The 25943-nt window shown below is 42.4% G+C and overlaps 1 protein-coding gene across 6 annotated transcripts in view; it reads right to left on the bottom strand.

The window, feature by feature from the left end:
* The window catches only part of LOC138755109 (regulator of G-protein signaling 22-like), a 158211-nt gene that overhangs the window by 48594 nt on the left and 83674 nt on the right, over window positions 1–25943 (bottom strand). For all 6 annotated transcript variants that reach the window (XM_069920412.1, XM_069920414.1, XM_069920413.1 and 3 more), the window contains one exon: window positions 15066–15241. In XM_069920412.1, coding sequence (XP_069776513.1) covers window positions 15066–15241 — 176 coding nt within the window. The remainder of the gene's footprint in view (window positions 1–15065; window positions 15242–25943) is intronic.

Genomic DNA, 25943 nt, shown 5'->3' on the forward strand with positions numbered 1-25943 from the left:
ATGGCAACACCTGCCAGATCAAACTATATCAATGCACGTGAAAATCTTCCTATATTGTTCTTCTGTAACCTGAGATACTATCACTCATAGTTCTCCCTCCTTTATAACTGTATCAATAAAACTTGTAACTCTTATTAAAAGCTCTGTAGTGGAGACAGTGAAGAGCATCAAGTTCCTTGGATTCACTTAACTAGTGGCCCATCATGGATAAACATCTCTTCAGTTGTCAGGAAAGCGCAACAGCGACTGCACTGACTGAGATGACTGAAACGGGCAATGCTACCGACCACCAATCCACGTGAGTACTATTGAGCACATCCTGGGTGGCTGCATCACAGTGTGGTCTGGTTGCTATAGAGAAACAGATCAATCCACAAGACCACAAAAGTGGCAGAGAGGATCACTAGAGTCTCCCTCCCTGCCACCTCCCCCCACCACCCAATCGACATGATCTACTGGGAGTGTTGTCTGAAGAGGGGACGCGAAATCATCGAGGACTCCTTCCACCCTGAGCACAGCATCTTTCAGCTGCTCCCGTCGGGGGAAGAGATGCAGGAGTATCAGAGCCAGCACCACCAGGATTTAAAATTTATTTATTTATTTTTTCACACTGTGAACCATATCAACCAAAATATATACAAATGTTTCTCATTAAGTATACACAGTAGCATTTTCTCCCTTTTTTCCCCCCTACCTTCCCTCCCCACTTCCCATCCTCCTCCAAAACCAATAAATATTCAACATATACAATACAATAAAAACATTAAACAATGTCATCACACAATGAAAAATAAACAAGAAAAATGTGTCATCTACTTTTACACACTGTATCAAGTCGTTTTGTCTTCTTATCATTTTAGGGGGTGGAGGTCCAAGGCTAGCCCTCTCTGTTATGTTCCATGTATGGTTCCCAAATTTGTTCAAATAATGTAACTTTATTTTTTAAATTATATGTAATTTTTTCCAATGGAATTCATTTATTTATTTCCATGTACCATTGCTATACTCTGAGGCTCTCTTCCATTTTCCAAGTTTACATTATACAATTTTTTGCTGCTGCTAAGGCTATCATAATAAATCTTTTTTGCGCTTTATCCAATTTGAGGCCTAATTCCTTATTTCTTATATTAACTTAGAAGAAAGATCTCTGGATTTTTTGGTATGTTATTTTTTGTGATTTTATTTAATATCTGATTTAGATCTTCCTAAAACATTTTCACTTTCTCACATGCCCAAATTGCACGTACTGTTGTTCCCATTTCCTTCTTACATTAAAAACATCTATCTGATAATGTTGGATCCCATTTTTTTTAACTTTTGGGGCGTGATATATAACCTGTGTAACCAATTATACTGTATCATGCGTAACCTTATGTTTATTATATGCTTCATAGTTTCAGAACATAACTTTTCCCATGTTTCATTTTTTATCTTTGTTTAAATCCTTTTCCCACTTTTATTTGGATTTATAGCTTATTTCATCATTTTCCTTATCTTGCAGCTTAATGTACATGTTTGTTATAAATCTTTTAATTATCATTGTGTCCGTAATCACATATTCAAAGCTGCTTCCTTCTGTTAATCTCAATCTGTTTCCCAATTTATCCTTTAAATAAGCTTTCACTTGATGGTATGCAAACATTGTACCATGAGTTATTCCATATTTGTACTTCAAATGTTCAAATGTTAATAAATTATTTCCCAAAAAGCAATTTTCTATTCTTTTGATTCCTTTTCTCTCCCATTCTTTAAAGGAAAGGTCATCTATTATAAAAGGGATTAGCTGATTTTGCATCAATAATAATTTTAGTATTTGGTAATTTGTTTTTTTCCTTTCTAAATGAATCTTCTTCCATATATTGAGTAAATGATGCAACACTGGTGAGTTTTTATACCATACCAGTTTTCATCCCATTTATAAAGTATATGTTCCGGTACCTTCCCTATTTTATCTAGCTCTATCTTAGTCCAATCTGGTTTTTCCCTTGTCTTGACAAAAATCTGATAAATTCCTCAATTGTGCTGCTCTATAATAATTTTTAAAGTTTGGTAACTGCAAACCACCTTGGTTGTACCTCTCTGTTAATTTATCTAACGCTATCCTCGCTTTTCCCCCTTTCCACAAGAATTTCCTTATTATTCTCTTTAGTTCCTTAAAGAATTTCTCTGTTAAGGGAATTGGTAACGATTGAAATAAGTATTGTATCCTTGGGAAGACGTTCATTTTAATGCAATTTAGCCTCCCTATCAACGTTAGCGGTAATTCTTTCCAATGTTCTAAGTCTTCCTGCAATTTCTTTATTAGGGGCTGATAATTTAATTTGTACAGGTGGCTTAAGTTATTATCTAACCTAATACCTAGGTATCAGATTGCTTGTGTTTGCCATTTAAATGGTGATTTTTTTTTATAATTCTGTATAATCCGCTTTACTCATTGGCATAGCTTCATTTTTATTTGCGTTGTTCTTGTACCCCGATATTTCTCCATACTCCTTCAATTTCTTATGTAATTCTTTTATTGATATTTCTGGTTCTGTTAAGTATACTATGATGTCATCTGCAAATAAACTGATTTTATACTCCTCCTTTATTTTTATCCCTTTTATTTTCTTTTGTTCTTATCAGTTCTGCCAATGGTTCTAGTGCTAGAGGGGGATAATGGACATCCCTGTCGAGTTGACCTACTTAATTTAAATTGGTTTGATACATATCCATTTACTGTTACCTTCACCAATGGTCCATTATATAATGCTTTAATCCAATTAATATATTTTTCTGATAGATTGAACCTCTGTAATACTTTAAATAAATAATTCCATTCTACCCTGTCAAAGGCTTTTTCTGCGTCTAAAGCAACAGCCACTGTTGGCATCTTATTTCCTTGAACTGCATGAATTAGATTAATAAGTTTACAGACATTATCCGCTGTTTGTATTTTCTTAATAAATCCAGTTTGATCTTGATTTACTATTTTTGGTACACAATCGTCCAATCTGTATGCTAATAATTTTGCTATTATCTTATAATCTGAATTAAGTAGAGATATTGGTCTATATGATGCTGGTGTTAGTGGATCCTTCCCAGTCTTAATTACTGTAATTATTGCTGTCTTACATGAATCTGGCAAGTTTTGTGTTTCTTCTAGCTGGTTCATTACTTCCAGGAGAGGAGGAATTAATAACTCTTTAAATGTTTTATAGAATTCTATTGGGAATCCATCCTCTCCAGGCATTTTATTGTTCGGCAGCTTTTTTAATGTATCCTGTACTTCCTCTATTTCAAATTGTTTTATCAGTTTGTTTTGTTCCTCTTCTTGCAATTTCCACTGTTCAATTTTAGCTAAAAACTCTTCTATTTTATCATCTTTCCCCTCGTTCTCAGTTTGGTATAATTGTTCATAAAATTCCTTAAAGTTCTCATTAACCTCTATTGGGTTAGATGGAATTAATTTGTCCTTTTTACATGATGCCAAAACAGTTCTTTTAGCTTGTTCTGTTTTAAGTTGCCAGGCTAATATTTTGTGTTTTTTTTCTCCTAGATCGTAATACATTTGTCTTATTTTCATTATGTTCTTCTCCACCTTATAGGTTTGTAATGTTGCATATTTTTTTTTTGTCCACTAATTCTCTCCCTTTCGTTATATCATCCCTTTTTACTATTTCCTTTTCTGCACTTACTATCTCCCTTTCCAACTGCTCTATTTCTCGATTGTAGTCCTTTTTCATCTCAGTTACATAACTTATTATCTGTCCTTTAATCAAAGCTTTCATTGCATTCCATAATATAAATTTGTCTTTCACTGATTCCGTATTTATTTCAAAATATGTTTTAATTTGGCGTTCAATAAACTCTCTAAATTCCTGCCTTTTAACATCCATCTATATGTTCTTGGTGGGATGTCCTCCAGTTCTATTGCTAATAACAGGGGTGTGATCAGATAGTAATCTAGCTTTATATTCAGTTTTTCTAACTCCCCCTTGAATATGGGCCAACAACAAAAACATTTCAGTCCTTGAGTATGTTTTATGCCTACTTGAATGAGTATTCCTTGGGTGCTGTCTCCACAATATATCCATAAGTTTCATTTCCTGCATTGATTTAACCATAAATTTGGCCACTTTATTCTTTTTACTAGTCTTTTGTCCAGTTTTATCCAACATTGGATCCAAATTAAAGTTAAAATCCCATCCTATCAATATATTTCCTTGTGTATCTACAATCTTCAAAAAAATATCTTCCATAAACTTTTGATCAACCTCATTAGGTGCATATTTATATGGAGCAAATTCCAAAATTTTGAATATATCTGACACTTTATCATTACATACCTCCCTGCTGGATCTATTATTTCCTCCTCTATTTTGATGGTACATTTTTATTAATATAGGTACACCTCTAGCTTTTAAATTATATAATGCTACCACTACGTGCCCACCCAGTCTCTCTTTAATTTGTTATGTTCCACGTCAGTTTGATGCGTTTCCTGCACAAATGCTATATCTATTTTTTCTCAGTAAATTTTATAGCCTCTTCCTTTTAATTTGGTTATGTATTCCATTAAAATTTATAGTCATATAGTTCAACATGGCCATCTCATATCCTGTTTACACCTCATTTCCGCTTCTTCATCACCACCATCCCCCTTTTTCCCATTTTCATCTCTCAGTTTTGCCTTTTTAAACTCAATGTATGACAACACATTTAAAACATTAAATACTCCAACAACTCCTACATCCTTAACCCCAAATATCCCCCCCACACTCTGAGTTGCCACTTATCCCTTGCTGGGCAACCACAACTCCCCCTTTCATTTGGGTTGTGAACCTGCTCGCAAGCATCAACTGATTTTGCAGTGACAGTAATTCTCTCCCCCTTCAACCCCCCCCCAGAAAACTTTTTTTATTTCTTTGGCTTGGCTTCGCGGACGAAGATTTATGGAGGGGGTAAATGTCCACGTCAGCTGCAGGCTCGTTTGTGGCTGACAAGTCCAATGCGGGACAGGCAGACATGGTTGCAGCGGCTGCAGGGGAAAATTGGTTGGTTGGGGTTGGGTGTTGGGTTTTTCCTCCTTTTCCTTTTGTCAGTGAGGTGGGCTCTGCGGTCTTCTTCAAAGGAGGTTGCTGCCCGCCAAACTGTGAGGCGCCAAGATGCACGGTTTGAGGCGATATCAGCCCACTGGCAGTGGTCAATGTGGCAGGCACCAAGAGATTTCTTTAAGCAGTCCTTGTACCTTTTCTTTGGTGCACCTCTGTCACGGTGGCCAGTGGAGAGCTCGCCATATAACACGATCTTGGGAAGGCGATGGTCCTCCATTCTGGAGACGTGACACACCCAGTGCAGCTGGATCTTCAGCAGCGTGGACTCGATGCTGTCGACCTCTGCCATCTCGAGTACTTCGACGTTAGTGATGAAAGCGCTCCAATGAATGTTGAGGATGGAGTGGAGACAATGCTGGTGGAAGCGTTCTAGGAGCCGTAGGTGATGCCGGTAGAGGACCCATGATTCGGAGCCGAACAGGAGTGTGGGTATGACAACGGCTCTGTATACGCTTATCTTTGTGAGGTTTTTCAGTTGGTTGTTTTTCCAGACTCTTTTGTGTAGTCTTCCAAAGGCGTTATTTGCCTTGGCGAGTCTGTTGTCTATCTCGTTGTCGATCCTTGCATCTGATGAAATGGTGCAGCCAAGATAGGTAAACTGGTTGACCGTTTTGAGTTCTCCCTTTTTTCCCCCTTACTTCCTTTCTTCCCTTCTCTTTCCCTTCTTTAGTTCTTTACATTGTTTTTACATCTTTATATATATTTTATTGCCATTCTTCATTCTTGTTATATCTCTTCATCTCTTCTTCTGTCCTGCAAGCATTCTGCAAATTCTTGTGCTTCCTCCGGATCCAGGAAGAGTCTGTTTTACTCCCCGGGTATAAATGTTTTAAGCACAGCTGGATGTCTTAACATGAATTTATAAGCTTTTTTCCATAGGATCGATTTTGCTGTATTAAACTCCTTCCTCTTCTTTAAGAGTTCAAAACTTATGTCTGGGTAAAAAAATATTTTTTGACCCTTGTATTCCAATGGTTTATTGTTTTCTCTAATTTTATTCCTTGCCCGCTCCAGTATATTTTCTCTTGTCGTATAACTCAAAAATTTTACTAAAATGGATCTTGGTTTTTGATGTGTCTGGGTTTCGGAGCTAGTTTTCTGTGTGTCCTTTCTATTTCCATTCCTTCCTGCATTTCTGTCATTCCCAGGACCTTTGGAATCCATTCTTTTATAAATTCCTTCATGTCTGTGCCTTCTTCATCTTCCTTTAGGCCCACTATGTTGTTTCAACTACTATAATTTTTCAACATATCAATTTTCTAAGCTAACAACTTTTGTGTCTCTTTAATTTTTTTAATCACTTTCTTCCAATTTTCCTCTTGTCATTTACTTCCATTTCTACAGCCGTTTCTCGTTCTTCCACATTTTCCCTATTTCTGTCATGACTAGCTCTAATCTTTGCATTTTATCTTCTGTTCTTTTCATTTTTCTTTTAATTGCACTAAATTCTAATTCTAATGACAACCATTCTTTTAATGCTCTCATTTGTTCTTCAAAAAGAGCTTTACTGTCCAACTGTTTTACCTTCTTTCTCTCTGTAAAGATCTTGGTCATCTTCTTCCTCTTCTTCTGTGTCTGTACCTGTGCTTGTGTCTTCTTCTCTTCTTTGTATCAGAAGAGACACAGATACAAAGAAGAGAAGACACAAGCTCAGGTACAGACACAGAAGAAGAGGAAGAAGACGAGTTTTCTGATGAGTTGCTTGTCTCACTTGTCGGGCCTCTTCTTGCTTGGCCTCTTGCTGATTGGTCCTCTTCTTCTGAGCTGCTCATCTGTCAGGCCTCCTGCTGCTGGTCCTCTTGCTGTTCACCCCGTCAACTTTATTCCTCGCCTGGTTCCTCACTCCCTCTCCTGCCGCTTTCCTCCTCCTTCAGCTGAGAGTGCTGGTATCGGGTGGCCAACTCCTTGGCTGAGCCCCCCTCCCATTGGTGTTTTCCTTCTCCTGAGATTGCACACTTTTATTTGGCTTAGAGAGCCATTTTTGCAGTCCAGCGGTCGGGTGGTCGCGACTCCACGGGGCCATCACCAACCTCGGAGATCGGGCGCTCTTCTCCACCATGGCTCCTTAAGGTCTTCTTTCTTTTCCGGCATCTTTTCTTCTTTTTTTCCCCATTGTTTTTACTTTTTCCTTCTTAGATGCCATTTTCTTTCTTTTCTCAACAACTTTATCTTTTATTTCTTATATTTTGTATTTATTGAACTTTGTCTTTTCTTCACTTTATTTCTTCTTTTCTGGAGAGGGCTGGTTTTACCCTACCGGCCACTACATCATCACCTGACTCCCCTTCAGCACTACCAGGTTGAGGAACAGTTTCTACCCACGGACAGTGAGAATGCTGAATGACAAAATTAACTGCTCAAAATAACCATCTGAGACTCTCATATTTATTTATTTGGTATATGTGAATACTTGTCCTGCATGTATTGTTTGTCGGTAGGTCTGGTTATGTGCTTGTGTGTTTTACAATGAGGACAAGGAGAATGCAGTTTGGTCTGGTTATACTTGTGCAATCGGATGATAATAAACCTGACTTATTACACAATGAACTACTAGCTTCTGCTTTGAAAAGAGAAATAACGTGAAAATTCTTTTGTGCAGCACAAAACTATATTTTTCCTGAGTGCTCCTTGTGTTCTGGAGACAGTCGCATGCAAGTAGCATTAAATGACACCCATTGAACATCTTTTCTGCAATTTTGTGCAGCTTATACACAAGCCCGGCAGTTCACAAAGAAGCAGGTGCTGATCATCATTTAAACAGTTCAGTGTGACAAACCTGCTTCAACTGTCCTCACAACAACCCCTCTTGGGTCCCCAAATCCCCCATCAGCCCTCCTGAATATTAATTCATAGATTCAGATTTATTATCAGTGTAAATAGATGACATTACATACAACTCAGATTCTTTTTTCAAACATGCAATAACATCCAAAAGTCAGAGTCCTGAAATGAGCCCCTGATTGAGTTTGTTGTTGAGGAGTCTGATGGTGGAGGGATAGCAGCTGTTCCTGAACCTGGTGGTGTTGGTCTCGTGGCACCTGGACCTCTTTCCTGATGGTGTAATGGAGGATTTAGACCAGCTCATGCAAGAAGGGATGCAGTTGAATAGGAAGACAATCTAATTTACACCATGAGGTCCAGTATATGAATTAGTAGACACATCTAATTCCACCATGAGGCCCAAAGATGCAGTTGTCTTTTGTTGGTCGCAGACTGTCAGGAGACCTTGAAGATAATTAAATCATTTATTCAAAGAGATAAGCTATGAGTAAACAATTTTTTTGGGTAATATAAGTCACGGTCCCACTGCTGAAGTGGAGACTCTCTGAGGGGTGGAAACGTCTCTCAGCAAGAAGAAGAACTTCTAGAGTCCAGCTAACGTCCTGATCGGGGAAGGTCTACCGGTGCCCCAACAACCTACTACAAGTGTGCGGTCATTGCCTCGCTTCGGCAGTTGGGACCAGTCCAGACATTGATAAGTATAATTGGAAAGGGCTTGCATATTGTAGTTTGAAATCAGCTTTTGAATTTGTAATAAACATTTGTATAAACTGAACTGCTCTTGGTGTGGGTGTCTATTTTTTTTTTTTTTTTTTCGGTAGCTCAAACACTGTGACCAATCTAAAACGAACAAAGTGAGAGGTACGTTTACCCAGGACAATTGGCGCTGCGACCAGGATTGGTCTTGAGATGTTTCGCCGAAAGAAAGAGATGAGCCCTGAGCAGTTCTTGATTCCAGGATGGACTTCCAAAGACGATGGGTTTGGCATGTTGGCCAATACCCTGTCTTTGTTGGGACCACCCATTAGTTGGGATGAGAAGTTAGATCCATCAAGTGCGCCTCTGGGAGAGCAGGTTGCCATTCTCCTTCGAGATAGTAAATTTCCTGTTAAAAAGGGGACGCTGACGGACGGTTTTTGGCTGCTGGCCACAGCCTTACACCACTCCATTCAGCATGAAGCAGAATCAGTTCAACGAGAAGTAGAATCTCAGCACAAGAGAGAGCAACTAGAGGAGGAGCTAGAAGCCCTGCGACAACGCTGTTCCATGATGAGCGATATTGTTCACACCAGTCAGGGCCGAGCCAAAGAATGGAAGGATAAGCATGTCCAAACGATCTGCCATAATATTAAACTCCGGCAGCAGCTCTGTGCAAATAAAGAAAGGCATGGAGTAGAACCTGATCCACCCGATAAGGAATGGCGACGATCCTGATGTAATTGATGATTGGGACGGGAATATCTGGAATGATGACAATGGTAATAATACAGATACTCCTCAGCATGTGTCTAACATACTGCCCTCTCCACCTGCTGTTCACGCCCGCCCCGTTAGGCAGCAAACTTCCCAAACAGTCGGATAGGGAGAAGCGGAATGTAACTGACGAGATTGAAGAGATAGATGATCCCCTGATCTCACTGGAGGACCCAGGGGAAGGTACCTGAACTCCTGCTTATGCTCAATGGCCCACCCCCTCTTCGGGAAGGCCAAGGCCTCGCCCTGTCCACTGGGCAAAGGACCCTGTGGGCCAAAGTGGGAGCAGGGGTCAAGAGCAGTCAATGATCCGTGACTTCTCTATAAAAGAGCTGGCTGCCATTGGAGGTCGACTTAGGCAAAAGGCGGGAGAAACTCTGGCAGCCTGGCTCCTGCGTGTTTGGGAGCAAGGAGGGGGTAATGTATATTTAACCCCTGAGGAATTGTTGGGTAGAGGAAGAGAGATGGATTACTTACTCGCCACTCTAGGGGATGCCCTGCTACGAGTATACCCATCACCAGTAGATTGGGATTTACATTTGCAGAACAATTGGGGCACCCCAGAGGAGGGTACAGCAGTAATTTGTCAACAGGCCCTGGCCTCTGCCTTGTAGGCAGAGCGTTTGAGGCTGTGGATACATGGGGGGGAGCTCTGATGGAGAGATATTAACGGCCGGAATGCATATCAGATTGGTTCGCTCCATCCAACCCACTGTACGGGGACTGGTTCTGTCCATAACTAGTCCGCTAATTGGGCACCCTGTGTCTGAGGCGGTGCACGCCTTATCTGGGCTTCGAGAATTAGAGTTGGGAGGTAAAATCCACTCACGTACAACCCAGGTTAAATCAGACAAGCAGGATGAAAAGAGAGGGACTGATGCTAATAACGGACTGACAAGAAAGGACCTTTTTCTAACCTTGTTAAAGTTTGGTGTACCTAAAAGTGATATTGATGGGAAACCTACCGCGGTCCTTTATGGCCTATATATGAGGAAGGCAGGGGAACATCATCCCCAGCTGTTGAGTCTTCCTGGCCCAAATGTGCCTTCCGCTCCCACTGCTGCTCCTATTGAGCCAGCTTCTCTTGCTCCAGTTATCCGTGATGAGATACAACAAATGGTTAAAAAGGCTCTTACGGATAATAGTGGCATGTGGGCCTGGAAGCCCCGAACCCTACTAAAGCATGAGGGTGTGGGCAGGGCCCCCGTGTCTACTCCATTGAGATACGGCGGATACACGGGGACCCGCGGCCCTACATTCCGTTAACAATCCATTGGGGTGGGGGTAATGACTGCCAATATTTAGCCTTGGTCGATACCAGTGCGGAGCACTTGGTTATTCCGGGTAACCCTGACCTCTGGACTGGACCGACCTTTCGAATAGAGGGATGGGAGGAGCGATCACCCTGGCAAAGGAAATAAAAGTCCGCGCCACGGTGGGTGATGGCCCTTCCCCTATATGGTTACATGCCCTGGTGGCTGCTACTGATGAGTGTATCCTAGGTATTAATATGTTGGCCGGTACAGCCCTTAATACTAGCCAAGGGGGATTTGCATTTGGAATTTGGACTATTACAAAAAAACTAGTGGTGGGTCGGGCTAAGTGGGATCCTGTGATGGTGCCTCTCCACCCCCCCTCCCCTGAAACCAGTGTGCATTCCACAATATCGCCTCCTTGGAGGGCAAGAAGAGATTACTGCCACCATCGATGCTTTGCAAAAAGGGGTAGTGAGGCCCACAACATCGCCCTTTAATAGCCCTGTTTGGCCCGTCCAGAAGCCAGATGGCTCCTGGAGAATGACAGTTGATTATCGTTTTTTGAACAAACATGCCCCACCACTTGCTTTGGCAGTTCCAGACATTGTTACCCTTATTGAAAATATTGCTACTGGGAACTCAGGAACATGGTATGCTGACATTGATCTCGCTAACGCCTTCTTCAGTATTCTTATAGCTGAGGTCTCACAGGATCAGTTCGCCTTTACCTGGAAGGGGCATCAGTATACCTTCACCCTCCTCCCTCAGGGCTATGTCCACTCTCCCACTATTTGCCACACCCTAATTGCCCGTGATATGGAGGTGCTGCCAGTATCACCTTCTCTCTCAATTCACCATTATATTGATGATGTGATGATCCAAGGGACCTCAGAAGAGATGGTACAGAAAGCAGAACAAGAGGACGCCTGGCTTACTGATGGTAGCAGCCAGTGGGTGCAAGGAAAGCAGAAGTGGAAGGCGGTGACTTACCATCCCAGGTCAGGAACTCACTTATTGGAGGAGGGGGATGGTGGTTCCAGTCGGTATGCTGAGTTGAAGGCGGTCACTTTACCACTAGACTCCCATGATCACCCTCTTCGGCTGTTTACGATTCCTGGGCTGTGGCTAATGGACTAGTGGTATGGATGCCTGATTGGCAAAAGAATGACTGGCTGGTACATGACCGCCCAGTATGGGGCAAACAGTTGTGGCAGCTGTTGTGGGATGCTTCCCATCATCGTGAGATAACCATTTATCAGGTTGAAGCCCATACCAATGCGACGACGAACATGGCACAACATAATGCAGTAGCAGATCAGCTTGCCACTATCAGCCGCGCCAATACCGTCCCCCTGGCTCGATGGGCACATGAACAGAGTGGCCATTTGGGGGAGAAGGGATCAGCTATGTGGGCCCGTACACATGCCTTACCCATCCATCAGGATGATGTCCGCATGGTCGTGCATACATGCCCAGCTTGCCAGCTTGTGAAGTCCCACACCGTTCCTCCTGGTCCGCATGGCCAAATAAGATGGGGAACTCGCTCAGCTGCGGTCTGGCAAATTGATTACATAGGCCCTATGCCAGACTGTATGAGTAAACGTTATGTCCTAGAAATGGTTGACACCTTTTCAGGCCTGGTTTTTGCTTTTCCCACCAAGACGGCTGACCAAGCTAGCACTATCCAAGGACTAAACCATTTAATTTCTTGTTATGATGTATCAGAGGAGATTCAGTCTGATAGTGGTTCGCACTTCTCCAGGAAGGCAATCTGTGATTGGGCAACTGACAACAGAATCTATTGGGTCCACCATATTCCTTTTTACCCGCAGGCTGCCGGGTTAGTTGAACGAATGAACGGATTACTGAAGGAACAAATTTGTTTGTTAACACCACTGGGGACCCTGAAGGGGTGGTGCCATGTGATGCAGCAAGTAGTTGACAATTTGAATCATCGCCCTTTAAAGGGAGGTACACCTTTCCACCGACTTCTTCACGCTTCTGAACTACAGCTTATTCCGGAGGAAAAACAGTCATTGCCCCCCATTCCTGAGCCAGAGAATGCCGGACAAAAGGTATGGGTGGCACCACCAGGTAGTGGCCCTCCTGTAAAAGGGGAACTAGTGACACCTGCCCAGGGTAACACTCAGTGGGTAGCTATTGAGGGACAGGATGATTTAGTTTGTTTAAATATTGAACACTTACGGCATCGTGAGTGACATATGTCAGGCTTCTTTGTTCCAGGTCCTCAGTCTTGCGCTCCTGCTGATCTGGCTTAACAGCTGCTTTGATGCCAGCAATTGGATTTGTAATGTTGAAGACGTTCCGAGGGAGTTGCCCGTGGGGGACATGGCCCAATGTATCCACTAATATATCTGATATTGTTCAGCATGTTTCAAAATCTGTTCGTGATCTTCAGTGTCTGGGTATTGTGATAGTTTGAGTCTTGGTTGGAATCCTTTTTCATGGTTAACTGGTACATTTGGGGGATTGGGCCACAATATTCTCCGTTGGTTGCTCGCATTATTGTTTATTTTTGTGCTTATTATAGGTTTAGTTTCTCTTTTTCGACCAAGAGGTGGAATGTAATGGAGGATTTAGACCAGCTTATGCAAGAAGGGATGCAGTTACATCAGAAGACATAATCTAAATTCCACCATGGGGCCCAGGGATGCAGTTGAATGGGAAGACATAATCTAATTTACACCATGAGGCCGAGGATATGAATTAGTAGACACATCTAAATTCCACCATGAGGCCCGAAGATGCAGTTGTCTTTTGTTGGTCACAGACTGTCAGGAGACCTTGAAGATAATTAAATCATTTATTCAAAGAGATCAACTATGAGTAAACAATTTTTTGGGGTAATATAAGCCATGGTCCCACTGCTGAAGTAGAGACTCTCTGAGGGGTGGAAACGTCTCTCAGCAAGAAGAACTTCTAGAGTCCAGCTAAAGTCCCAGTCGGGGGAGGTGGAGAAGCTCCAACAACCTACTACATGTGTGCTGTCATTGCCTCGCTTCGGCAGTTGGGACCAGTCCAGGCGTTGATAAGTATAATTGGGAAAGGCTTGCATATTGCAGTTTGAATTCAGCTTTAGATTTAGTAATAAACATTTTATAAACTGAACTGTTCTTGGTGTGTGGGTGTCTATTTTCTTTCGGTAGCTCAAACACTGTGACCAATCTAAAACAAACAAAGTGAGAGGCACAAGTTTACCCAGGACAGATGGTAACAGCGAGAACAGAGCGTGTGCTGGGTGGAGTGGATCCCTGATGATTGCTGGTACTGATGATGATGAACCTCCCCCCCCACACCCCTTCCTCCATGGCCTCACTAAACCTTCCAACGTTCTGCTCCTGCCCACCCCACCTGAGTCGCCGTCACCCAAAACACTATCCACCCCATCCTTTGACATATAATCTGCCTGTTTTTCTTGGCACCTAAAGCCTGAATATGCCTGAGATTGTCTGATCTCGGAAGCTAAGCAGGCTCAGGACTGGTCAGTACTTGGAGGGGAGACCACCCAGGAACACTGTTGGTTTCAGTGAGGGGCGCTGGACAAAGTGGCGATCTCTCTGCCTGCCTTATGGTAGACAAAAGTTAAAGAATTTCATGCGTATTACATTCTAAATGGAACCTTTACCTTTGGCATGCTCTATGATGGCACCTGTTTGCATGACAAAGAATTTCTACACTACGGGTTTGCATCTCAAAGGATGTTAGCTGTTCCATTCTTCTTTGGCTTGGCTTCGCGGACGAAGATTTATGGAGGGGTAATGTCCACGTCAGCTGCAGGCTCGTTTGTGGCTGACAAGTCCAATGCGGGACAGGCAGACACGGTTGCAGCGGAAAATTGGTTGGTTGGGGTTGGGTGTTGGGTTTTTCCTCCTTTGTCTTTTGTCAGTGAGGTGGGCTCTGAGGTCTTCTTCAAAGGAGCTTGCTGCCCGCCGAACTGTGAGGCACCAAGATGCACGGTTTGAGGCGAAATCAGCCCACTGGCGGTGGTCAATTTTGCAGGCACCAAGAGATTTCTTTAGGCAGTCCTTGTACCTCTTCTTTGGTGCACCTCTGTCACGGTGGCTAGTGGAGAGCTCGCCATATAACATGATCTTGGGAAGGTGATGGACCTCCATTCTGGAGACGTGACCTGCCCAGCGCAGTTGGATCTTCAGCAGCGTGGATTCGATGCTGTCGGCCTCTGCCATCTCGAGTACTTCGATGTTAGGGATGAAGTCGCTCCAATGAATGTTGAGGATGGAGCTGTGCCATTAAGCAAGTGGGATTTACATTAGGATGAGCAACAACAGGACATCCAAGTGTTGCACACTAATGTTCCCAAATGAACTAAGGCTATGTTGCCCCACCTAAAAGAAAACACGGATTCTGCAACCTATTGAAAAAACTGCAGTGATGAGTTTCAATACCCTATATTACAGAAAGAATGAGGGACACTTACCCTGCTAAATTCTCTTTCAGGAAATCCTGGAAGTTCTCAAGTAGCAACCGATTCCGAAGAAGTCCTTCAAATGTATAATCGCGGAATTCCTCTGGAACTGTCTGCCAATTGCTCGAATTTTTGAGTTCCTCTGAATTTTGCATGAGACTAGCTGAATGAGCTGGAGAAGAAAAGTCCTAGGACAAGTGATAACAAAAATAAATGGAGATATAGTCAATGACCAAAGATGTTGACATCCTTGTAAATCTCCTGCACTTTGGCCTTCTGAATTGTTCTTTTTCCAATTTTTGTATGTTCTTACTTAAATCGTGTATTTATGTATTGACCTGAAAGTTATTGAGAATAGATCACCATCCACATGATGCTGAAAGGGACAGAAGCTTCGAATTTTGCCCAAATGGAATTGCTGAGTTTTGGATGGAAAAAAGCCCTTTTATAGGGGAGGCCAAAACAAATGCCACACAACAGACAATAGTCAGCAAAACCATAGGCTATTCATCCCATCGAGTCTCCCCTGCCATTGAATTATGAGCTGATCCATTTTCCCATGTAATCCCATTGCCTGGCCTTCTCCCCATAACCTTTGATGCCCTGGCTAATCAATAACTTATCAATCTTTCATTATAGTCAAGCTTATTGAATCAATAGGTTGATAGAATATTTAAGAAGGCCTTTGAAATTCTGGGCTTCATCAGTAGGGGATTGAGGGGGGCGTAACAAGATGGCGTAGAAGAAAGATGCGTGTTCCACCTTTCCCCAGCTAGATTATTAAATACCTGACTTTAAAAAGTATAAAAGTGGTTAAAAATAGTATTTATAGTTCTTTGAATAACAGTGATTCATCATGGCTACTAATGTGAAGAAATCTAAAACTCAACTTCAGAAGAAATCACCATATAGAAGTATAGACGATCTGAAGCCTACCTGCACAGCTGAATCCATGGAGTCGTTGTTGGGAGTTTCCAAACCCCAGAGGATTCCTGCCCATTAAAGTTTGACTTTGGCGCCAATCCTGCAGTCGCAAGATGGTGCTGGCACTTCGGTGAGTTCAGCCGTAGCTGACCCGTGTGCACGTGAAGCCGTGCACGCGGGTGGCCCAACCGACAAAGGGGCCCGTGAGCCCGTGACACTGCTGGGTGGCCCAGGGATGCGCAGTGTAGCATCAGAGGACGCCCCTGCATGTCTGGCAGTTCTGCCGGGCATGCGCGGAACATCCCGGGTCCGGGATCTTTTGGAAAAAGTGTGGGCTGTGGGGGAGCCCGAGCGCTGATGCCCCGACGAGGCCAGGGTGCCGGCGTCGGGAGTCCAGACCTGCAGCCGCTCAGTCAGAGGTCCTATGATGACTGAAGGTGAAGAGGAACTTACTTTATTGGAATTTGCCCAGGAAGAGGAGCCTGTACTTATAGAAAGTAGGCCTCAAAAAGTGGTTATGGAATCTGGATTGGGCTCAGTGTTCACTGTTTTGAAAGGGATTGCTTTTCAAATGGATAATATGTCAAAACAAATGTCAACTCAAATAACCCAAGGATTTATGGATATGAAAATAAAAATGAATACTTTGTGTGAAGAAATGTCAACTATGAAACAAGAAATTACTGTAGATAAGAATGATATTAACAGATGTATAAAATCTGTTGATATTGTACAAGATAATTTTTAAAAACTGAAACAGCTTTTTCTGAATGTCAAAATCAAGTGCAACGCAATTAGTAGGGGATTGAGTTCAAGAGTCGAGAGATCATGTTGCAACTCCAAAAATCTCTGGTAAGACCACACTCAGTTCTGTTCACCTCATTACAGAAAAAATGTGGAAGCTATGAGAGGGTGCAGAGAACATTTACCAGGATGTTGTCTGGATGGGAAAATATGTCTTATGAGGCAAGGATAGCAGAGCTGGGAAAAAGGAGGATGAGAGATTTAATAGAGATCAACAAGATTCTGAGAGTCATAGATATGGTAGTCAGCCAGTGCCTTTTTCCCAGGGCGGGAGCAGCAAACAACAGAGGACATCTGAACAAAGTGAAGGGAGGAAAATTTAAACACAGAGTTGTGGGAGCCTGGAATTCCAGGGGTGGTGGTGAAAGCTGGAACACCTGGATAGCAAAGATGCATACATCAGGATGGTCTTTATCTACTGCAGTTCAGCTTTTAACAGCATCATCCCCTCAAAACTGATCAGCAAAGTCCAAGACCACACTGTATAATTGGATCATGGATTTCCTTACCTCCAGACCACAATCAGTGAAGATTAGTAAGAACTTCTCCTCCACAATCTCCATCAGTACCGGAGCACCACCGGGTTGTGTTCTTAGCCCCCTGCTCTACCCACTTTACACCTATGACTGTGTAGCTCAGTACAACAATAACACCATCTACAAATTTGCTGACAATCCTAAGTTAGTGGATTGTATAAAAGTTGGGGGTGAGTCAGCATATAGGAAGGAGATTGAAAACTTGGCTGAATGGTGCACCAACAACAACCTCGCCCTCAATATCACCAAAAATAAGGAGCTGATTGTTGATTTCAGGAAATGAAAGCCAGAGGTATGAAATCCATGATCATGGGGGGAATCAGAGCTGGAGAGGGTGAGCACATTTAAGTTCTTGGGAGTCACCATCTCGAAGGATCTTTCCTGAATCCAAAACAATAGCATCATGAAGAAAGCACGTCAGCGTCTCTACTTCCTCAGGAGATTGTGGAGGTTTTGTATTACATCAGAAACCCTAGCAAAATTTTACAGAGGTGTGGTGGAAAGTGTGCTGACTGGCTGCATCACAGTCTGATTTGGAAACACCAATACCCCTGAACATAAACCCCTGCAACAGGTAGTGGACACAGCCCAGGAAAAAACCCTCCCCACTATTGAGTACATCTACAGGGAACACTGCCATTGGAGGGCAGCAGCAATCATCAAAGACCCACACCACCCAGAACACGCACTGTTCTCACTGCTGCCATCAGAAAACAGGTCTAGGTGCCACAAGACTCGCACCACTAAGTTCAGGAACAGTTGCTACCCCTCCACCATCAGACTCCTCAATGACAAACCTAATCATGAACTCATTTAAGGACTCTTACTTGCACACTTTATTGATTTTCATTTTGTTCTCTTTGTATTGCACAGTTTGTTTACATTCATTATCTGTTTACAGTTCTTTTATTTGTTTACAGTTTATTTTTTGCACTACCAATTAGTGCTAATTCTGCCACACCCGCAGGAAAAAGAAATCTCAAATTTGTACGTATGTCACGTATTTTTTTTGTAAACTTTATTTCATTTTTTTTTTTAAACGAAATACAAATATCAAACATAAAGTAAACAAAATTTAACAACCCCCATATAACCACCCCCACCCCTCCCCTAACAACCTTCCCCCTCCTTGGAGCTCAAATTACATATATTTAAAAAATCATAAAAAATACAAAATCAATGTGGGTTGATCTACAATATACCACTTCCCCAAAATCTAACAAAAATTATCTAACATCTAAATTCATACATTCCAAGTACAGAGTCCACATTTTCTCAAAGAATTATTATTTCATAAATTATATGTAATTTTCTCTAAGCGCAAACTTAATTGAATTTCATTATGCCATCTTTGTATATTTAACTGCACATCATTTTTCCATGTTACTGCTATTCATTTTCTAGCAACAGCCAAACTTAATCAAATAAATGCAATTTGAAAGTTATCTAAATGCACTGTTAAAGGATTCATCTGACCCAATAAACAACCATGGATCCACATATATTTCTATTTGAAATAAATCTTGCAAAAAATTAATTATCTTTTCCCAAAAAGGATTAGCTTTAACACAATCCCAGATTGAATGAACAAAAGTATCTATCTGATCGCCACATCTAAAACACCTATCTGAATCACTAAAACCATATCTCTTTAATTTTTCAGGAGTTAAATATAACTGATGTAAAAAAATTATAATTAACTAAACTTTAATGTACATTAACTAATTTTGTCACACTGTTCAAACATAAATCTGACCTTTCGTCATCAGAAATAAAAGTAGATAACTCCTGTTCCCATTTATCTCTCAATTTCAATACACTGGTCTTCTTAATTTTTGCCTGCAACAACAAATACATTTAAAAACAAACCCCTTCTTTCCCTTATCCATAAGTAACAATTCAAACTTTGATTGACTCGGCAATATTATTTCCCTACCATACGACTCCCTTAAAATCATCACGTACTTGGTAATATACAAATATAGTATTCTGTGATACACTAAACTTCTCCTTAAGTCTGTCAAATGAAAGAAATGAACCTGCTTCAAAACAGTCTTGTACTAATACCAATCTTTAGAGTCCCAATCTTTCAAATAAGGGTTATACATAGAAAAAGGAATTAATTGATTCTGATATAATGGTGTTTTAATTGGACACATATCTTTCGAACCTTTTGATTGATTCCATTTACTCCAAACTTTCAACAAATGATTCAATACAGGTAACTTATATGTTTGTAACAACAGAGAAGTCCATTTATAAATAAAGCTCCAAGAAAAGTGTAGAGAACAAAACAAAGGACTCTACATCACCTTTGTTGACCTCACCAAAGCCTTCGACACCGTGAGCAGGAAAGGGCTTTGGCAAATACTAGAGCGCATCGGATGTCCCCCAAAGTTCCTCAACATGATTATCCAACTGCACGAAAACCAACAAGGTCGGGTCAGATACAGCAATGAGCTCTCTGAACCCTTCTCCATTAACAATGGCGTGAAGCAAGGCTGTGTTCTCGCACCAACCCTCTTTTCAATCTTCTTCAGCATGATGCTGAACCAAGCCATGAAAGACCCCAACAATGAAGACGCTGTTTACATCCGGTACCGCACGGATGGCAGTCTCTTCAATCTGAGGCGCCTGCAAGCTCACACCAAGACACAAGAGAAACTTGTCCGTGAACTACTCTTTGCAGATGATGCCGCTTTAGTTGCCCATTCAGAGCCAGCTCTTCAGCGCTTGACGTCCTGCTTTGCGGAAACTGCCAAAATGTTTGGCCTGGAAGTCAGCCTGAAGAAAACTGAGGTCCTCCATCAGCCAGCTCCCCACCATGACTACCAGCCCCCCCACATCTCCATCGGGCACACAAAACTCAAAACGGTCAACCAGTTTACCTATCTCGGCTGCACCATTTCATCAGATGCAAGGATCGACAATGAGATAGACAACAGACTCGCCAAGGCAAATAGCGCCTTTGGAAGACTACACAAAAGAGTCTGGAAAAACAACCAACTGAAAAACCTCACAAAGATAAGCGTATACAGAGCCGTTGTCATACCCACACTCCTGTTCGGCTCCGAATCATGGGTCCTCTACCGGCACCACCTACGGCTCCTAGAACGCTTCCACCAGCGTTGTCTCCGCTCCATCCTCAACATCCATTGGAGCGCTCACACCCCTAACGTCGAGGTACTCGAGATGGCAGAGGTCGACAGCATCGAGTCCACGCTGCTGAAGATCCAGCTGCGCTGGATGGGTCACGTCTCCAGAATGGAGGACCATCGCCTTCCCAAGATCGTATTATATGGCGAGCTCTCCACTGGCCACCGTGACAGAGGTGCACCAAAGAAAAGGTACAAGGACTGCCTAAAGAAATCTCTTGGTGCCTGCCACATTGACCACCGCCAGTGGGCTGATAACGCCTCAAACCGTGCATCTTGGCGCCTCACAGTTTGGCGGGCAGCAGCCTCCTTTGAAGAAGACCGCAGAGCCCACCTCACTGACAAAAGGCAAAGGAGGAAAAACCCAACACCCAACCCCAACCAACCAATTTTCCCTTGCAACCGCTGCAATCGTGTCTGCCTGTCCCGCATCGGACTGGTCAGCCACAAACGAGCCTGCAGCTGACGTGGACTTTTTACCCCCTCCATAAATCTTCGTCCGCGAAGCCAAGCCAAAGAAGAAAAAGATGTAATGTTCCCTCCATATAAGCCCATATTGGTGGTTGATCAATATCAAACAACCTACTAATAAATTTTAACTGTGCTGCCTGATAATAATTCTGAAAATGTGGCAATTGAAGGCCTCCCAAATCATACATCCATGTCAATTTCTCCATCGATACCTGAGCTAATTTACCTCTTCACAAAAAGAAACATATCATATAACCATATAACCACTTACAGCACAGAACAGGCCAGTTCGGCCCTACTAGTCCATGCCGTAACAAATCCCCACCCTCCTAGTCCCACTGACCAGCACCCGGTCCATACCCCTCCAGTCCTCTCCTCTCCATGTAACTATCCAGTCTATCCTTAAATGTAACCAATGATCCCGTCTCAACTACGTCTGCCAGAAGCTCATTCCACATCCCTACCACCCTTTGCATAAAGAAATTTTCCCTCATGTTCCCCTATAGGTAAATTAATGGAGAAAATTCTTAGAGATAGTACTTATAAACATCTGGATAGACAGGGTCCGATCAGGAGCACTCAACATGGATTTGTGGGAGGAAGGTCATGTTTGACCAATCTGATTGAATTTTTTGAAGAGGTGACTAGGAATGTGGATGAGGGTAGCGCAGTGGATGTTGTCTATATGGACTTCAGTAAGGCCTTCGATAAGGTACCACATGGAAGGTTAGTTAGGAAGGTGCAGTCTTTAGGTATAAATTTTGAGATAGTCAAATGGATTGAACATTGATGAAAGGGAGAGGCCAGAGAGTGGTAGTGGATAATTGTCTGTCAGGTTGGAGGCCGGTGACCAGTGGTGTGCCTCAAGGATCTGTATTGGGCCCATTGTTGTTCGTTATATACATTAATAATCTAGATGGTGGGGTGGTGAATTGGATTAGTAAATATGCAGACGATACTAAGATAGGTGGAATAGTGGATAATGAAGAAGGTTTTCAAGGATTGCAGAGGGATTTGGGCTGCTTAGAAAAGTGGGCTGAAAAATGGCAGATGGAATTTAATGCTGATAAGTGTGAGGTGCTTCATTTTGGTAAGAAGAATCAGAATAGGACATATGTGGTAAATGGAAGAGCATTGAGGAATACAGAAGAGCAGAAAGATTTAGGAGTGACGGTACATCGTTCCCTGAAGGTAGAAACTCACGTGAATAGGGTGGTGAAGAAGGCTTTTAGTATGCTGGCCTTTATCAATCATTGCATGGAATATAGGAGTTGGGAGGTGATGTTGAGATTGTATAAGACGTTGGTGCGGCCTAATTTGGAGTTCTGTGTGCAGTTCTGGTCGCCTAATTATAGGAAGGATATAAACAGAGTGGAGAGAGTGCAGAGAAGGTTTACCAGAATGTTGCCTGGGTTTAAGCATCTGGAGTATGGGGAGAGATTGGACAGATTGGGTCTTTATTCTTTGGAGCGTAGAAGGTTGAGAGGGGATTTGATAGAAGTATTTAAGATTATGAAAGGGATAGACAGAATGGATGTGGATAGACTATTTCCGTTAAGAGGAGGAAAGTTTAAAACAAGAGGACATGAGTTAAGAATTAAGGGGCAGAGGTTTAGAGGTAACATGAGGGGGAACTTCTTTACTCAGAGAGTGGTAGCTGTGTGGAATGAACTTCCGGGAGAAATAGTGGCGGCGGAGTCAATTGTATTAATTGTATTATTTAAGAAAAGGTTGGACAGGTATATGGATGAGAGGAAGATGGAGGGTTATGGGCATTGTGCAGGGAGGTGGGATTAGAAAGGGGTGTTTGGTTCGGTGCGGACTAGAAGGGCCTAATGGCCTGTTTCCGTGCTGAAATTGTTATGTTATTATGTTATAATTTTCCCCCTTCAATCTTAAACCATGCCCTCTAGTTTGAATCTCCCCCACTCTTAATTGAAAAAGCCTATCCACATTTACTCTGTCTGTCCCCCTTCAATCTTCTACACTCCAGAGAAAAAAGCCCTAGTCTGCACAACCTTTCCCTGTAACTCAAACCTAAAAATCCTGTCAACATTCTTGTGAACCTTCTCTGTACTCTCTCTATTTTGTTTATATCTTTCCTATAATTTGGTGACCAAAACTGTACACAGTACTCCAAATTTGGCCTCACCAATGCCTTGTACAATTTCATCATAACCTCCCTACTCTTGAATTCAATACTCCGATTTATAAAGGCAAATGCCTTCTTCACCACACCATCTACCTGAGTATCAGCCTTGAGGGTACTATTTACCATCACTCCCAAATCCCTTTGTTGCTCTGCACATCTCAATAGCCTATCATTTAATGCATATGACCTATTTAGATTGGCCTTTCCAAAATGTAACACCTCACACTTATCTGTATTAAATTCCATCAGCCATTTCTCAGCCCACACCTCCAGCCTTCCTAAATCACCTTTTAATCTACGGTAATCTTCCTCACAACACCACCAATCTTTGTATCATCCGCAAACTTGCTTATCCAATTCTCCACCCCTACTTCCAGATCGTTAATATATATAACAAACAATAGTGGACCCAGGACCGATCCCTGAGGAACTCCACTAGTCACCAGCCTCCAATTAGACAAACAATTTTCCACCACTACTCTCTGACACCTCCCATCCAATCATTGCTAAATCCATTGCACTACCTCCTTATTTATACCTAATGCCTCCACCTTTTTTCCTAACCTCCTGTGGGGAACTTTGTCAAAAGCTTTACTAAAGTCTAAAAAGACAACATCCACAGCTTTCCCTTCATAAACCTTTTTTGTAACCCCCTCGAAAAACTCAATCAGATTTGTCAAGCATGATCTACCCCTGACAAAACCATGCTAATTACTCCCTATCAATCCCTGTACCTCCAAATATTTGTAAATACCATCCCTCAGAACACTTTCCATCAACTTACCCACCACGGACATCAGACTCACGGGCTTATGATTCCCAGGTTTACATTTGGACCCATTCTTAAACAGCGGAACCACATGCGCCACCCTCCAATCCTTTGGCACTACCCCCGTGACCAGTGACATCCTAAATATCTCTGCTAATGGCCCCACTATCTGTCCACAAGCCTCCCTGAGTGTCCTTGGGAATATTTTGTCCGGTCCTGGAGATTTATCCATCTTTATTTTTTTTCAACACAGCCATCACTACCTTCTCGATTATCCTTATATGCTTCATGACCTCCCCACTATTTTTCTTTACTTCAACTGGTTCAATATTTTTTTCCCTAGTGAATACCGAGGCAAATAAATCATTCAAAATTTCCCCCATTTCCTCTGACTTCTCACTCAGCCTACCTTCGCTATCTACAAGGGGTCCAATTTTATCTCTCACTAATCTTTTACTTTTAATGTACCTATAGAAACCCTTTGGATTTATTTTTACTCTGTCTACCAAAGCCTCTTCGTGCCTTTTTTTGGCCTTTCTAATTTCTTTAATATTCCTTCTACACTCCTTGTAGTCCTCCTTCAAACTCTCAGCTCCCTGCTCTTTATACCTCTTGTACACCTCCCTTTTTCTCATAACCAAATTTCCAATATTCCTCGAAAACCAAGCCTCCCTATGACTTCCAGCCTTTCCTTTGATCCTCACTGGGACATATCTACTCTGTACCCGCAAAATTTATTTTTTGAATATCCTCCATTTTTCATTTACATCCTTACCTGAAAATATCCTGTCCCACTCAATACTCCCTAAATCCCTTCTTATTCCTTCGAAATTTGCTCCTCCAATCCAGAACCTCAACTTTAGGCCCCTCCTTGCTCTTCCCTAAAACTACCCGAAAATTAACAGAGTTATGATCACTAGACCCAATTTGTTCTCCAACATTAATGTCCGATACCTGACCTAGCTCATTCCCTAACAGGAGATCTAGTATTACACCGTCCCGAGTCGGTTCTTCTAATTGATTTAGAAAACAATCTTGAACACATTTCACAAACTCTAGCCCATCCAGCCCTCTAACTGTATGGGTATCCCAATCAATGTGAGGGAAGTTAAAATCTCCCATGATCACTACCTTATGATTCTCACACATATACGTAATCTCCCTACAAATTTGTTCCTCTAATTTTCTTGGCCCATTTGGTGGTCTGTAATACACCCCTATTAGCACCCTCATGCCTCCTTCACCCCTCAATTCCACCCAAACAGCCTCACTGGACGATCCCTCCAGATCATCCTACCACCTCACGGCAGTAATGCCCTCCTTACAAGCAGAGCAACTCCTCTCCCTTTTTTACATCTAAAACAAATGTATCCTGGAATATTAAGTTGCCAGTCCTGCCCCTCCTGTAGCCAGGTCTCACTAATTGCCACAATATCATGACCCCAAATATCTGTCCATGCTCTCAGCTCATCTACCTTGTTCACTGTGCTTCTTGCATTAAAATATATGTATTTCAGAGAATGACCCTCACCTATATTCTCTTTTCTACCTTTTACCCTAATCTTCATCCTACCTTTGTTATCGTTATTATTCCTATCTAGGTGGCCATGCTCCCTTGACACTGCACTCACACTCTGTTCCCCACCACCCTGCCAAACTAGTTTAAACCTTCCCCCACAGCTCTAGCAAATCTGCTTCCCAGCACATTGGTCCCCCTTCAGTTCAAGTGGAATCCGTCCCTTTTGTACAGGTCCAACCTTCCCCAGAAGAGATCCCAATGATCCATAAATCTTATCCCTTGCCCCCTGCACCATCTCTTTAGCCACACATTCATCTTCCACATCCTCCTATTTCTACCCTCACTAGCGCGTGGCACCGGCAGCAATCCAGAGATTACTACCTTAGAGGTCCTGTTTTTTAACTTCCTACTTAATTCCACATAATCCTGTTTCAGGACTTAATCCCCACTTCTAACTAAGTCATTGGTCCCCACATGGACCACGACTTCTGGCTGTTCTCCTTCCCCTTGCAGAATGCTATGAACTCGATCAGAGATATCCCTGACCCTGGCACCAGGGA

The sequence above is a fragment of the Narcine bancroftii genome, chromosome 2 (assembly GCF_036971445.1).
Source record: "Narcine bancroftii isolate sNarBan1 chromosome 2, sNarBan1.hap1, whole genome shotgun sequence".
NCBI lineage: Eukaryota > Metazoa > Chordata > Chondrichthyes > Torpediniformes > Narcinidae > Narcine > Narcine bancroftii.